This window comes from Haliaeetus leucocephalus, unplaced genomic scaffold, assembly GCF_000737465.1.
Source record: "Haliaeetus leucocephalus isolate CR32 unplaced genomic scaffold, Haliaeetus_leucocephalus-4.0 Scaffold0, whole genome shotgun sequence".
Lineage (NCBI taxonomy): Eukaryota > Metazoa > Chordata > Aves > Accipitriformes > Accipitridae > Haliaeetus > Haliaeetus leucocephalus.
In genome coordinates this window covers 7,765,557-7,778,584 of record NW_010972436.1, presented here as the reverse complement: position 1 = coordinate 7,778,584, position 13,028 = coordinate 7,765,557, and the positions used below count along the sequence as shown (strand labels likewise).

The following is a 13,028-nucleotide window of genomic DNA, read 5'->3' as shown; positions in this document are numbered from 1 at the left end:
CGGGCGCCGAGGGGGTTCGGCCGGGCCGTCCCGGGCGGCCGTTCCCGCCTGCGGCCGTCGCTGGGAGCTCACGCCCCGCGTTACCGTGTGGGGTAGCTCGTTCAGGTCCGTGAGCCCTGGATCTAAGCGAGCAGAGCTCGCCCCGGCTCCCTGCGAGGCAGAAATTTCCGAAGCCAGCGGGCATTTAGTGATGAGCAGGGGGAGAGAGCTGTAGTAACCCGAGGGGCTCGACGGAGCTAGTGCTCCGTACTGCGACGCTTTGCTTTGAGGAAAGTGGGTATTTATTTTGAATAACAGATCATAAGAGCACTCCGGCTTACGTTGTTAGTGCTTGAAGCACATATTTTCACTTCTCCAAAACTCGTCCTGTTCACTAACTCTTGGGGGGGGGGGGGAATCTATTAATTTCCACGTGCTTAAAAAAAACCCTGACAACGAACAATTTTATAACTTCTAGGCTGACATTCATTATAAGAATAATTTTACCTTGGTTACCAGTGGGTGAACTCTGCCATTTGAACCCCGTAGAGCAAAACTGATACGCTGTAGCTGAAGCAGGAGTTCAAGCACTGATGCGGAAAGCCAGGAATACGATCCTAACGGCTTTCTTCTCACTAGCATCTGTGGATCTTGAACACGTATTCAAGTCTGTTCATATATTGCAGCAGCACCTTTTGAAAAGTGCTCTTACTCGTAAATTTTTTCTAGCTGGCAGGTTAATGTTACCTCATAGAATTCCCAGCCTTGTGCTCCATGTGTGAATTTGCTAATGAACGCTGACTCTTGCCACTAACTTTTATACGTCCGTAGAAGATTATCGAACTGTGTTAGTTTTGACGTTAGGTGCTGATTCAGTATCTCCAACTTCCTTCTCTCCCATCTTCCATTAATACCAAAAGGGATTAAGATGTGCAAAATTGCATATTTTGCGTGGAAACAGAGAAATAAGAGATAGGAACAAATTCTTATAATCTTCTATGGATACAATTTAAGAAAAAAATAAACATTTGAAATAGAACAATACTTAACAGGGGCACTACCCAGGACAAATAAGTAACAAGAACAGTGTATTTGTCCAGACGGTGCAATATAGCAAAGCGTTTCTGGAGTTTTAACAAACTAATACATAATTGCATGTTAACAACCATTCTAATAAAAAATTGCAGCTTATCTTTCTTTCTAACAAAGGTTTAAGGGACTAAAATGGCAGGTCAGTACCCAATCTTACTGAAGGTTCCAACTGGAAATGCTACCTTTATTATGGAAAGTATTTTCAATTTCCTGGTGATTTGCAATATTCAGTACAAGGGCTTTCTTGAGATCCAAAATCAAAGCCACTGACAACTAAATAAATCGACCTACAGAAATTGATGTCCAAATAAAAATTTATTTAAGAAAAACATATTTGCAGTCTTTGCTTCTGAGTGTAGTCCGCGATCACTTCTCTCTGCAACCTTTTTGTTACAGAATGAGGTGCAGAAAATGCCTTGTTAGATTAGATGTGTCATGACTTCTCAGGCTAGGGCTAGGACAGACCCGTTGCTGTCACCGTTCGTGCTGCCAGCTGGATGTAATCTCACTGTCACCTTCCTCTTGTCAAACACTTCACTATAAAACAGGACAGCTTTGCTGTGAAGGACTACCAGTGATATTCCAGTAATTCCTCGTTTCCACAGTGGTGGGAGACAACCTGAAATTAATGCACTCAGACTTAAAATCCATTATAAAATCTGAGTAACACTCATGGGGGCAAATTTTGGAGCTCTGGCAGATCGGATTCATGGGCTTAAGGTAGAAGCGATCAAGGAGGGGAATCATTCCTCCCATGTGGGGAAGCCTGACTATGTGAGTTTGAAATGCTGTCATGAAGTGCTGGAATGGGCCACGCCAAGTGACTGCGTAGCAGTAGCCACCCTGTGTAAGGGTTGTTAAGGGACTGATACTGAAGTACATGCCATCCGAGGTGAACAGAGGGTTGTCATGATCCATGCGACTCTCATGGCATTACAGCAGAACGGGTCTGACCAAAGATCAGTATTTCCTGATATCCCGTTTCCAATGTTAGCCAATACCTTATGCTTAGGGAAGAGTGTAGGAAGAGGAGATGTGTTAAATATTTATCCAAGTTTATATAAATATTTCTGCAAATTTTTATATGCTCTCTGAATCTGCCTCCGAGTATTTCTCAGACCCCTCTGTTTTGTCACTTGGGCCCTTCCTTAGCCAGAGCTCATGTCGCTGTACAGCATGCTTGCTATGGCTTTATGTAAAATGAAAGGCCTGAGTAATTGTTCCCAATATCATCAGGCAAGAAATTAAGCTAAAGTTACTGTAATTTTTGTATTTTTATTTTTAAGTCTCAAAATAGCCATCCATAGCTCTGATTACGCCTATAAGCCTATATTAAAGAATTTTTGTACTTTCTTAGTCTTTGTGGACTGAAACCTGAAGTTTCAAGGCATCTCGATAGCATGATATTTGTAAGAATGTGGTATAGCTCTGCATTAAGGATGGAACATATAGTACACTATTGCGAAAATCTTAGTTATATAAACATGGATTAATTATGTGGAAGGAATTGCGCATGCCTTGAGTTATTGTACTGGGTCTGGGCTGGGTGGTGGGGATCAATGCACAGTTTAGAAGTTTATTTTTTTTAGTCTCAATTTCCATTTGAGATCCCAATTTAAGTTTTATATAAAATCCCAGTTTGATTAAAAGATACTGTTACTTTCTTTTACATTGGAAGGGTTATCAGTTGGTATCATTGTTCAGTTTCCTTAAAAAATATGAAAAAATTAGCCAACAACATCAAATGTGCTAGTTAAATATACCTACCTCTGGAAGTCAGGAGCATAGAGCACCCATCTGTCAGCACTTTGGAATCTGATTTTCAAAGATCACTTCTCAACACTTTTGCAAACTGAATCGTAATGGTAACTTCAGTTGGACAATTACAAACAGAAGTATTCAGATCATTAGTCAGTTCCGAAAATTATGAGTTGAGGGGCCATGACAAATATAAAAACGATGTGCGTAGGTTCCAGTCCTTTACTTGTATAAACCTGCAACCCGAAATGGTGGCTTCTGTGCCAAGTTCATCATGTGTTCTCAAATAACAGTAATTCACAGTAAAGATGCATGAGGATTTAATAGTAAAAATATGTAGTCACTGCTAGTGAAAAGTCTGATGGACCTGTGGTTGTGGGGGGTCCCCTCAATTCAAGTCAATGCTCAGAAGATAAACAAGTCATTATCCTTTTCCAAGTAAAGAGATAAAAGAGTGTAATGTTTACATAACATTATATAATATCGATGTCTAAGGATATTTTTAATAATCTCCTAAGGACACTGACATGTGAAGAAGCAAAGATATTCTGTGAAGAAAATATTCTACTAAATTATTTACAGTGGATGGATATTTTTAGAATCCTAATTTGAAATGTATCCATTCTCTTTCTTTTGTAGGTGGCTGGTATTAGGTATTGCCATGGTGCGGTTTTATATACAGAAAGGAACACATAGAGGCTTATTCAGAAGCGTTCAAAAGACGCTTAAATTTTTCCAGACATTTGCTTTGCTTGAGGTAAATTTTAAACATTAGTTTGCTTTACTGGACACTGCATATCATAGGCAAAACACATTATTAACCTGAATTTAATACCAAAATATTATATTAGTAAAGTTCTTTTAACTTTATTATTTAATGAAGGTTTTTTGAGGGGGCAAGGTGATTAGTTGAAAAAAAAAAGGCACATTTTTTCAAACTTAATTCTAATATTTCTTTAAATCAAATACTGCCTGGGAACTGCTTTGAGTTGAGAGTCTTTAACTCAAAAGGCAAAATCTCTGAAGGCATTCCAGCCAGCAGATCAACCCTCTAGCATAGTAGATACCTCATCTCCATCTCCGAAGATTATAGCTTCCCTCTTACTCCTTATACTGGACTCATTATCCTTCTGTGCCTTTCCTCTTTCTGCTTATTTCCAGACTGCATTCACATGCCCCATATAATCTGTTACAACAGGGTCTGTGCAAGTTGTGCAAAGTATTCTTTAAATAATATGACTTTTGCCAACTATGCACTAGTGGTCTCAGTTTATGGTACATCTATGGCATGAAACTGTTCAGTGTATTCAGCACTTACAGTTCTTTCCCAGGCACAACAAAGAATGCCTATATACATTTTAACTTTTTTTCTCAATCTGCCTACAACATCTACAACAGTTCAAGCAACTATTAAAATCATGTGGCCAGCTGTGTATAGGCTTTTATGCTATTAAACTTTCACAATAAGTAATTCTACTCAAATCTGTCAAAATAATGAAAAGCACTACATTTGCTAAACATTACTGACCAGAAAATACAATAAATCTGAAGCTTCATAGCTGTCATTGGCAAAATTATAATAAAGTTGTTAATCCATAATGCATACAGAACATTTTAAACTTGCTATGCGTTTAGCATCCCTTATATGACTCTCTCCACACTGTCCTGTAAAATTTTTCTTTGAATAAGATAATGGAAGGGAAGCTTACTAGTTGCAAAAATAAATGCTTTGTAAGTATCTAAACATGTAATATATGCAATTAATTAGGAAAATAAATCTCTTTCATATGTTGGCACAGATCAGATACTGAGCCATCACAGCATTGGTTGCCAGGGCTCTGATGTGTATTTCTTTTAAATACTGTTGGAGACAAAAAACCAGTTCTCCTTCAGAATTAAGCCTAGGTTTATATTAATATCAAAAGGCCATGTTTATAGTGTAGATAGTACCATACTGTACATCAGTAACCTCCAACTTATTTTTATTTACAGGTAGTCCACTGTGCAGTTGGTGAGTTCTTTGTTTTAGTTTCTCCTGTAACTAATTAAAACATGAATTGTGGAACAGAGATAACATGTTTCTCTTTTTAAGGAATAGTTCGCACATCTGTGCTTGTGACTGGGGTCCAAGTGAGTTCAAGAATCTTCATGGTGTGGTTCATTGCACATAGTATAAAACAGGTATGTGCGTGAGCAAGTTGTGTTTTGATTGTTTTTAAGGAGAAGCTATTAATACAGTTCTCATTTCAAAAGGAAGGCCAATTTAAAAATTAATTACATTCCTACAGAGGATACTTACATGCTTGAGTGTGATCTTGGAAGTTGGGGTTATGGGATGGAATTTATGTGCTTCTACCCAGGAGACTGAGTCTAGGTCTTAGCTGTGAATCAGCACTGTCTTCAGCATCGTGCCGGCTGTGGTCTGCCTAAGTGAGATCAATGACTACTGCTATTATTTACGGGCAAATCTACCACAGTGTTACCAGTTCCCTTTCAAAAACTTAAATTAGCACTTACTGAATTAATCTAAATGAAAATATGTCTTAAATTGATTTTACCTAGATAAATATGGTTGTGATTCTGCAATTTATTTTAGGAACCTTCTCAAGATTTTAATGTTATGGTAATATTGACATTTGATGGCATGCATACAGCATTTTTTTCATTAAAAATAATATCAAGTCATCCAGCATGCCACAGTGACACTTAAGGTCCTGTATAAATGACAATAGTTTATTTGCCTGGCTGTAGGTGGTTGTCGAGTGATTTGTTAGAAGAATGAAACAAGCAGACTGCTTACAGCTTGTAGACAGGACATTCAGTTCAGTTTCTGAGCTCTGCTTTCTGTGAAGGGCATGTAAGAATTAAATGATGGATTTTGAGTCTGTGCTCCTGAATTTCTTTAAACATAAAAAGCTGAGCCATTAAACTGTCTCACCAGCAGATGGCATATGCCCTTCTGCTGATGGGGTATCATAGTACCTGCCTCAGTTGTCAAATCCCTTTGTTTCGGTTCACAGAGGAATCGTTTTCTACGCTTCATCTTTTCCTTAACTGTCGCTTTTCTTAGCGTGGAATAGGCTTTTCATAGCTTTTTTTTTTTTCTTGTAAGCTAAGTGTTTTAATTTTTTCCTTAAGGGAAAATGTGTCAAAGATTAACAAGTTTTTTATTTTGAATATTTACATGAATGCTGGAAAATAGCACTGCATGTTGCCATTTTGTTATTATCTGCAGTGGATTAAATCTTTAGCATATCTGGTAATTTCTTTTGTTTCCTCTATCTTCAGTACAGTAGGTCAAGCCGTGTCCAATAAAAAAATACATCTGAATGTATGTCTGATTGTATTTCGCGCTGTTATTGCTTAGCAGGCATGAATGTTCAGGGTGACTTTAGGTACTGAGAGGCATGTTAGTGATAATAGCCAGACCCAGATCTCTACTTGACTGGAGATTTGCAAGGCAACAGATAGGAATTCTCTGCATACTTACTTAAAGCTCTTCTGCTTGGATTTAGCACTGTGACATGAATCCAAGTTTGGGTTATCAATGTTTGTCTCTTGTTGCATGAGGCGAAGAACAGCCTAATTCTGTCTTTACCTTTGCTTTTTTGTTTGGATGTCTTTGCAATTCAGTTGTTGCTATTTGTGAGTTTGGCAGTATTTTTATATCTCCTTTTCTTCTGTGATGTTGGTGAGATCCTTTCACTAAAAGTGCACCTTCTTTGACACATTGAGGGTGCAATTTTATGAGATGACGAGCACTTATAATTCTTCTTGACTTTTGACAGAGCTGTGGATTTTCAGCATCTTTGAGATGTATTAAGCTTTATCACCGTGTTGCATTTTATTTTAAAAAATTGTTTCCTTTTTTTGTAATTTTAACAAAACTTGTGTTACTTTATTTTATTTCACAGACATCCCTGGAGCTTTTCAGCCTTCAGGCATGGAAGTGTATTACAAAATTCCTCCCCTTTTAAAGAAAAGAAAATTACTTGGGTGTAATTCTTCTCAGAAGGTAGTGTTTGTAATAGATCCCCATGTGCCTTCTTTGTATTTGGGGACTTTTGTTTATTTGTTCACTTAGAGTAAAAAAGAACCAATGTTTTGAAACAGCAGAGAGATGTGCTACCTACCGATGAGGCAGTTTAATGACTCAGAACTTAAAACTTAAATGGGATTGAGTGAGTTTACCCAAAGCTCCTGCTCTACCAAACACTCTTAATTTAGTGATCCATCTGTGTTCCAGCTCCTTAACTATCTTACAGCTCCCTGAAGCCTGCCAAATTTGATCTTCTGCAGCCAAGTTCCAGTTAGTAGATTATACTAAGCAATTCCTTTTGACTAAAGTTTCATGAAGACGTGCATTATATGGTGAGGAAGAAGCAAGATAAAAAGTAAGAGGAAGTCTAGGAGACAGAGTAGTGAAAGCAGAATGGGTAAAAACTGTTTATGAAAGGAACATATCTTCTGTAGCGTTGTTTTCTCCTTGCTGTTTTGAGAAGTAAGAAAATAAACAAGTAAATCAACCACGAATAAAAGGAGGGAGACGGTTAGATAGCATAGTGAAATGCAGGTAGAGAATAAAAAGGAGGAATAAGCTTAATTACAGGGGTTTATATTTTTATATTTGCATAATGGATAAAGATTGCTGAGTTTGCAAAATGTCTATGTTAGTAAATACATATGATAAAGAACTGTACACGGTAATGGTTTCAGCATATCACTTTTATGCCAAAATTTTCTTTCTTTACAAGATATTAGTTCTGTTCCGTATATCTTAAACAGAAGTCTATTGCAGTTTGCACAGAAAAGAAGCTTAAAGATGAAGAAAGTTTTGGTTCTTTATACTTCTGCAGATCCAGAATGAGGAGAGCGTTATTCTTTTTCTGGTCGTATGGACTGTGACAGAGATTACTCGATATTCCTTCTACACATTCAACCTGCTCAACCATTTGCCATACTTCATTAAATGGGCCAGGTGGAGATGTCTTGCACTTCAGTTTCTCATGGTTCTGTGCATGTTAGTTTCACGCATGCTGAGCTAACACACAGGAGAGCAGATGTTTGAGCTTTGGTTATGTGTCAGCAGAGTGCAAGTCGGTTGCTTTCTGTACTTGGGATCATTGTTACTTGGTTTAAAATGTTAAAAATATTTTAGCTGAGATTTTGGGGTGTGATTTGTTCTTTGCTTTCTGTCTCTCACGGTTTGAACTCTGCTTTCATTTACTTTAATTTTTTTTCCCTTTATCTTTGGAGTCATCTTTTAACTTACAGTGTGACTCCTTAAGATGCTTTTGAATACAATGTCCAAAATTAAGCACCTGTGCTCATCTTTGTGGATTTCAGGTCTTTGAAAATGTGGGAGTTGTTGTCACTCAATCTGTATGCATATCATTACTTTATGAGAAGTTCTGCTTTATCAGAGCTTTTGTAAGGTTATATCCATGTAGTGAAGCTAAATACTGACTTAGTTTAGTGCACATGAAAAGTGTGTTCCATATCAAAACTGCTTTGATTTTGAAGCATACTTAAGGTTGGCCACTAGGTCACATATATTACAGAGACTGTATGTTTATCAGGAGACTTAACTGGAAGAGTAATAGTCTCTGTAGCCATAATTTGAAAAATAAATGTAAGAGACAGACTTACACTGTTAGAAGGAAAATATCTAACCTACATTCACTGCAGACGACTTATTTAAAACAGTGTGTTTATTTTCCTTTATTTTTGTTTTATAGATAATGCAGTTCTGATGCTTCTAATGCACTTTTTTGATATGTCTGATGTTTATGTCCATTCTTATAATACATTATATTTTTGCTAATACCTAAGGTGGTAGGCTTGGTTATGTTTAAGCACTAAATGGCAAACTTAAAAGTAATCAGGTCTGGTTTCATTAATAATTTTTTATGCAGGCTTCCGAAAGAGAAATGCATTCAGAAAGTACTACATTGACAGATACACTTTTTGCCACCAAGTCAGCGTATCTTGAATAACAGAATTTTTGTTTCCTTATAATAGACAATAGGGAAAACCGAAATTCTCACAGCAGAGACATGGTGAAATATACTATAAACAAAACATTTGAAGATGTATTATCTTTACATAGAGTCAAAAATATCCCATCAAGATTTATGGATAATCAAACAGCACAACTGGGCATAAATTCAGTACCCCAACGGAGCTGGAAATTTCTCATCTTCAGCTTATAATTGTAAAAGATTTGTCTGTCTGTTGTTAATGGAATAGGTATGTTCTAAATTTTAGTTCAGAGTTTTTACTTTGGGGTCCTTTTTTCACTGCATAGAGACAAACTGTGTGTAGGTCATGGCATTGGTTCCTTCTTGTACCTCCCCTAACCTGTTCTCTGACCTGTGAGTCCTCTAAGCCCATTTGTTCCTAGGAAGAAACCCTTCTTGTTTGGTTGCTGCTGTTTTGGATCTCATCTCTTTTTGTCGTGGAGTGCACATTGCCCCTTTCTCTCTGTGCAACGGCTCTCATTGCTGTTCCCTGCATGAACTCAAGAGCTGTTCCTTAGGAAAAATTGCATCTCCAAGGGGCACTATGCGTAAGGACAGCACAAACCCTATTGATGACATTTTTCATTTTATCACCACCTATGTGGCCTACGGCATTCAAACAACATTTTCTTTAAACTGAATGCCTTCACCTTTTATTTGAGCATCTTCTTCCCATTTTAAAATGGATCTGATAAATTTCTGGCACTCTCATTTTCTTTTATTTTTTTATTTCCATTAGTGATAAATGTAATATTATTTGGATTTCCCACGTGGCAGTGGGTAAAACAGGCTTCTGATGTTTCTCAATGTCTTCATTATCTTCAAAGAGATTATAATACATAGAGTTGACCCAGTGTGCGTGCACTGTTACAAAGATATGTAGGATCATCTGAATTTGGGATCCAGTCCTGGTCTGAATCCTGATGGTGACAACAGGAGCAAGACCAGTAAATTTAAAAAAAAGTCATAATTGGAGACTACAAATTTGCAGATTTTATTACTCTTTAGTGTTAGAAAGTCATACAAACTTTCTGATACTTCACTGTTTTTAAATAAAAGGACTGAGGAATGCATTCTCTGTAAACCTAAGCAATGCTATCCAAAGTCACTGAAACTGGTATTCTGTGCCAAGTCAGGATGTGGTCCTCGATTTTGGTGCAGGAACTACTGGAATACATTGCTGTGCCACTAATAATAGCAAGAGGAAATTTTAAATTCATGGGGTGTTTCTCACAAGGGTTTTTTTTTAATGCAGATACAACTTTTTTATCATTTTGTATCCTGCTGGAGTTGCAGGTGAACTGCTAACCATATATGCTGCTTTACCTTATGTGAAGAAAACAGGAATGTTTTCACTGAGACTTCCCAACAAATATAATGTCTCCTTTGACTACTATTACTTCCTTATTATTGTCATGTTCTCCTATGTGCCATGTAAGTATTACTTATCTGTAGTAACGCAAACAACATAATAATCAATTATCAGCAATGCTGGAAACACTGCCTCTAGTTAAATTTGCTGAACACTTTCTACTATAAAAGCCTACTTTCTGTTGTTCCAAGCTTTGCTGTGCTTTAGTTGGTTAGACTGAGATTTTCCATGCTGTTATCTGCCTCAGAACATAAGCTGTCTTAAAAAATTTAAGTGAAAATGCTAAAAACATTTCTAGGACTTGGACAAAGTAAAAAAACTTTTTGCTTATGCATAGAAATGTCTGTAACTGTGTCGCTGAGAATTTCTAGTGCCTCTGCCGCTTTGAAGCAATGGCTTAAAAATTGTCCTGCAAGTTGTGCCAGAGATTTGCCTTGTTTTTATTGCTATTAATATCCATTTACGTGTTGCATCTGAAAGTCACTATTTGAGCATGCTTGGGAAAAACGTAAAGCAATATTTGCTGAGATTTCATTTTCACAGAAATCTAGCCCTCAAACCTTTCTGAACATACTTCAGTCCCTGGTTTAATCAGATCGTCCTTGTACTTCTGGATACCAGAAGGCACAGAACAATTGGCTAACCGGAGCTAAGATTAGAGAGACTACCTGTCTTTCACTTCGAGTGTTATTCCCACTGGTACCTGAGCAGTGTAGACAAGGAGAAAGCAACCTGATTCAGATATAGCACCATGAATGGAGCTAGACCAAACTAGGCAAATAGAGTATTTTAGATAATCTGGACAATGAGGTTAAAAACAAGGCAAGAGATTAGGAATAGGCGTGGAGAAGCAGGAAAATTGGAAGTTAAAAGGGTCTGTGATCTGCATCCATAAAAGGTATTTGTTTAAGAAGTTGACCTTAAACATGGATTTCCACAGTATGCACATTCACTGTGAATTTTTTTTGTCACAAGAAATCATGAAGGCCAATGAGAGAGCTCAATGTGAGTAAAAAATGTCCTAAGCTATCATAACTTACTAACAGTTTTACAATTGTTTATATAACTTAATGCTTCAGGGATAAATCTGATTTTCTATCCATTAAATATAAGGATCAAATGTATCAGCAGGACAGTAATATAATAGATTACAGAGTACCAGGAGAGAGGGAGCTTCTCACTTCAGACTTGAACAAGTAGGGTACATTTGTATCCTCCTCAAAGTCTTAATTCAAACATGCTGACCTTAGCATAGATTTGAAGACTTCAGGCACTGCCAGAAAGTGATTAATTCCTGTTTATACAAAGAAAGTGTTGGAGGGAAGTTCCTTGAACAGGGGGTATACATTCAGGGGGCCTTGTCTGACTTTTGGGCAATTACTTTGCAATTCACTGCAATGTTCATGACTTGCTGTTATTTACCTTAACCAACTGCGGTGTTATGTGCCATAATTTTTCCTCAGTTCATCATTCTGCAAAATTGTATTTTTCTGTTATGTGATCTGTTTAATTTTTTCATCTAATTTGCTTTCTTTTATGCTTTGATCAAGTATTTCCACAACTCTACTTCCACATGCTGCGGCAGAGAAGAAGGGTGCTTCATGGAGAAGTGATTGTAGAAAAGGACGATTGAATCAAGCCGTGTAACTATGGTGCTTTTACTGGAAAAAGAGGGTAAAAAAGCAAAACTTCCTGTGATTTTTCTGAGTCCCAAGTTTTAAAACATGGAACAAGAATAAACAACTGTGCATAAAATAGCATGGACTGTATTATTTTTACAATTAATATATCTTCAGACTTACCTTTTCATCCTTGGTTTGACTTGGATTTTTAATTGTTCATTTCTTCAGACAAATTATTTTCTTATTTTCAGTAGGTTGACAAATAGCTTTAAGAATTGGAGTAGTTGGCTACTGTGCTTTCTGTTCTGAAAGTTCTGTTATGACCTGTAGTCATCATCAAGAACAGAAGGAGAGTTGATAAGTTGTACTAAAAGTGAGTCTTCTGGAAAATAGAGCATAAATTAACTAATGATGTTTTTCATAGACTGGATGGCTTAAATGTTATTTAAGCTTTATATTAAATAATACCTTTCCAGTTATAAGAACTATTAGCATGTTGTTCAACATTCTTTGAATTACAGGATCACACAGTAGAATTCCAGAAAGACTTATGAAAGGAGCTGAATTCTTGATTGTCAGTGCAAATTTAGATCTCTCTGTATTTTCATTTGTAGTTTTAAAGATATATAGAATAATAGATACAATATCAGCTGGTTAAAAATTTGTGCTGAGGAGTAGACTTGATGTGCCTACCTTTCTCTGATCAGTGGCTGGAATAGGACTCGTTTGCAGAGGAAGACTGATTGTCAGTATGTTTCCTATTCTACATTTAATTATGTATGCAGAAAAATTATAGTATTGCATTTAAAAACTGTAGCTATGGTGAGACATTTAACTTCCTATAAATAGCTAAGTGGGATAATATATATTTGAAGTAGCATCTTAAAATACAAATTGTGCTTTGAATCATCCCATTGTGCAATTTTAATTACTCCCTCCCCATTAATTGTTTATACTGTGTTGACCTAATTCTATTTAATGTCTTCAATAATCTGCAAGAGGGATCTACATTATATTAATAAAAGTTACAGATGACATTGCACTATATGATACCTGAGTGGGAGAGGTCCAACGAATTAGATGTAGCCTAAAAGAGTCAGAGAAAAGGTAATGCATTTGAGGAAACTTGGACACTTAGTGGGAGAGAGAGAAGATTGAAATGTAATAATGTAGTAAGAAGCTTGA

At 36.8% G+C, this 13,028-nt stretch overlaps 1 protein-coding gene across 2 annotated transcripts in view; it reads left to right on the top strand.

The window, feature by feature from the left end:
* Window positions 1-12,631, top strand: part of PTPLA (protein tyrosine phosphatase-like (proline instead of catalytic arginine), member A) — a 13,363-nt gene extending 732 nt beyond the window's left edge. Inside the window, exons 2-7 of one of the 2 annotated variants that reach the window (XM_010577789.1) lie at window positions 3,469-3,586; window positions 4,822-4,840; window positions 4,928-5,010; window positions 7,686-7,807; window positions 10,105-10,283; window positions 11,772-12,631. In XM_010577789.1, coding sequence (XP_010576091.1) covers window positions 3,469-3,586; window positions 4,822-4,840; window positions 4,928-5,010; window positions 7,686-7,807; window positions 10,105-10,283; window positions 11,772-11,854 — 604 coding nt within the window. In that variant the 3' untranslated portion in view covers window positions 11,855-12,631. Of the gene's footprint in view, window positions 1-3,468; window positions 3,587-4,821; window positions 4,841-4,921; window positions 5,011-7,685; window positions 7,808-10,104; window positions 10,284-11,771 lie in introns of both variants that reach the window. The other variant, XM_010577707.1, reaches the window with a different exon arrangement.
* Window positions 12,632-13,028: the final 397 nt, after the last annotated feature.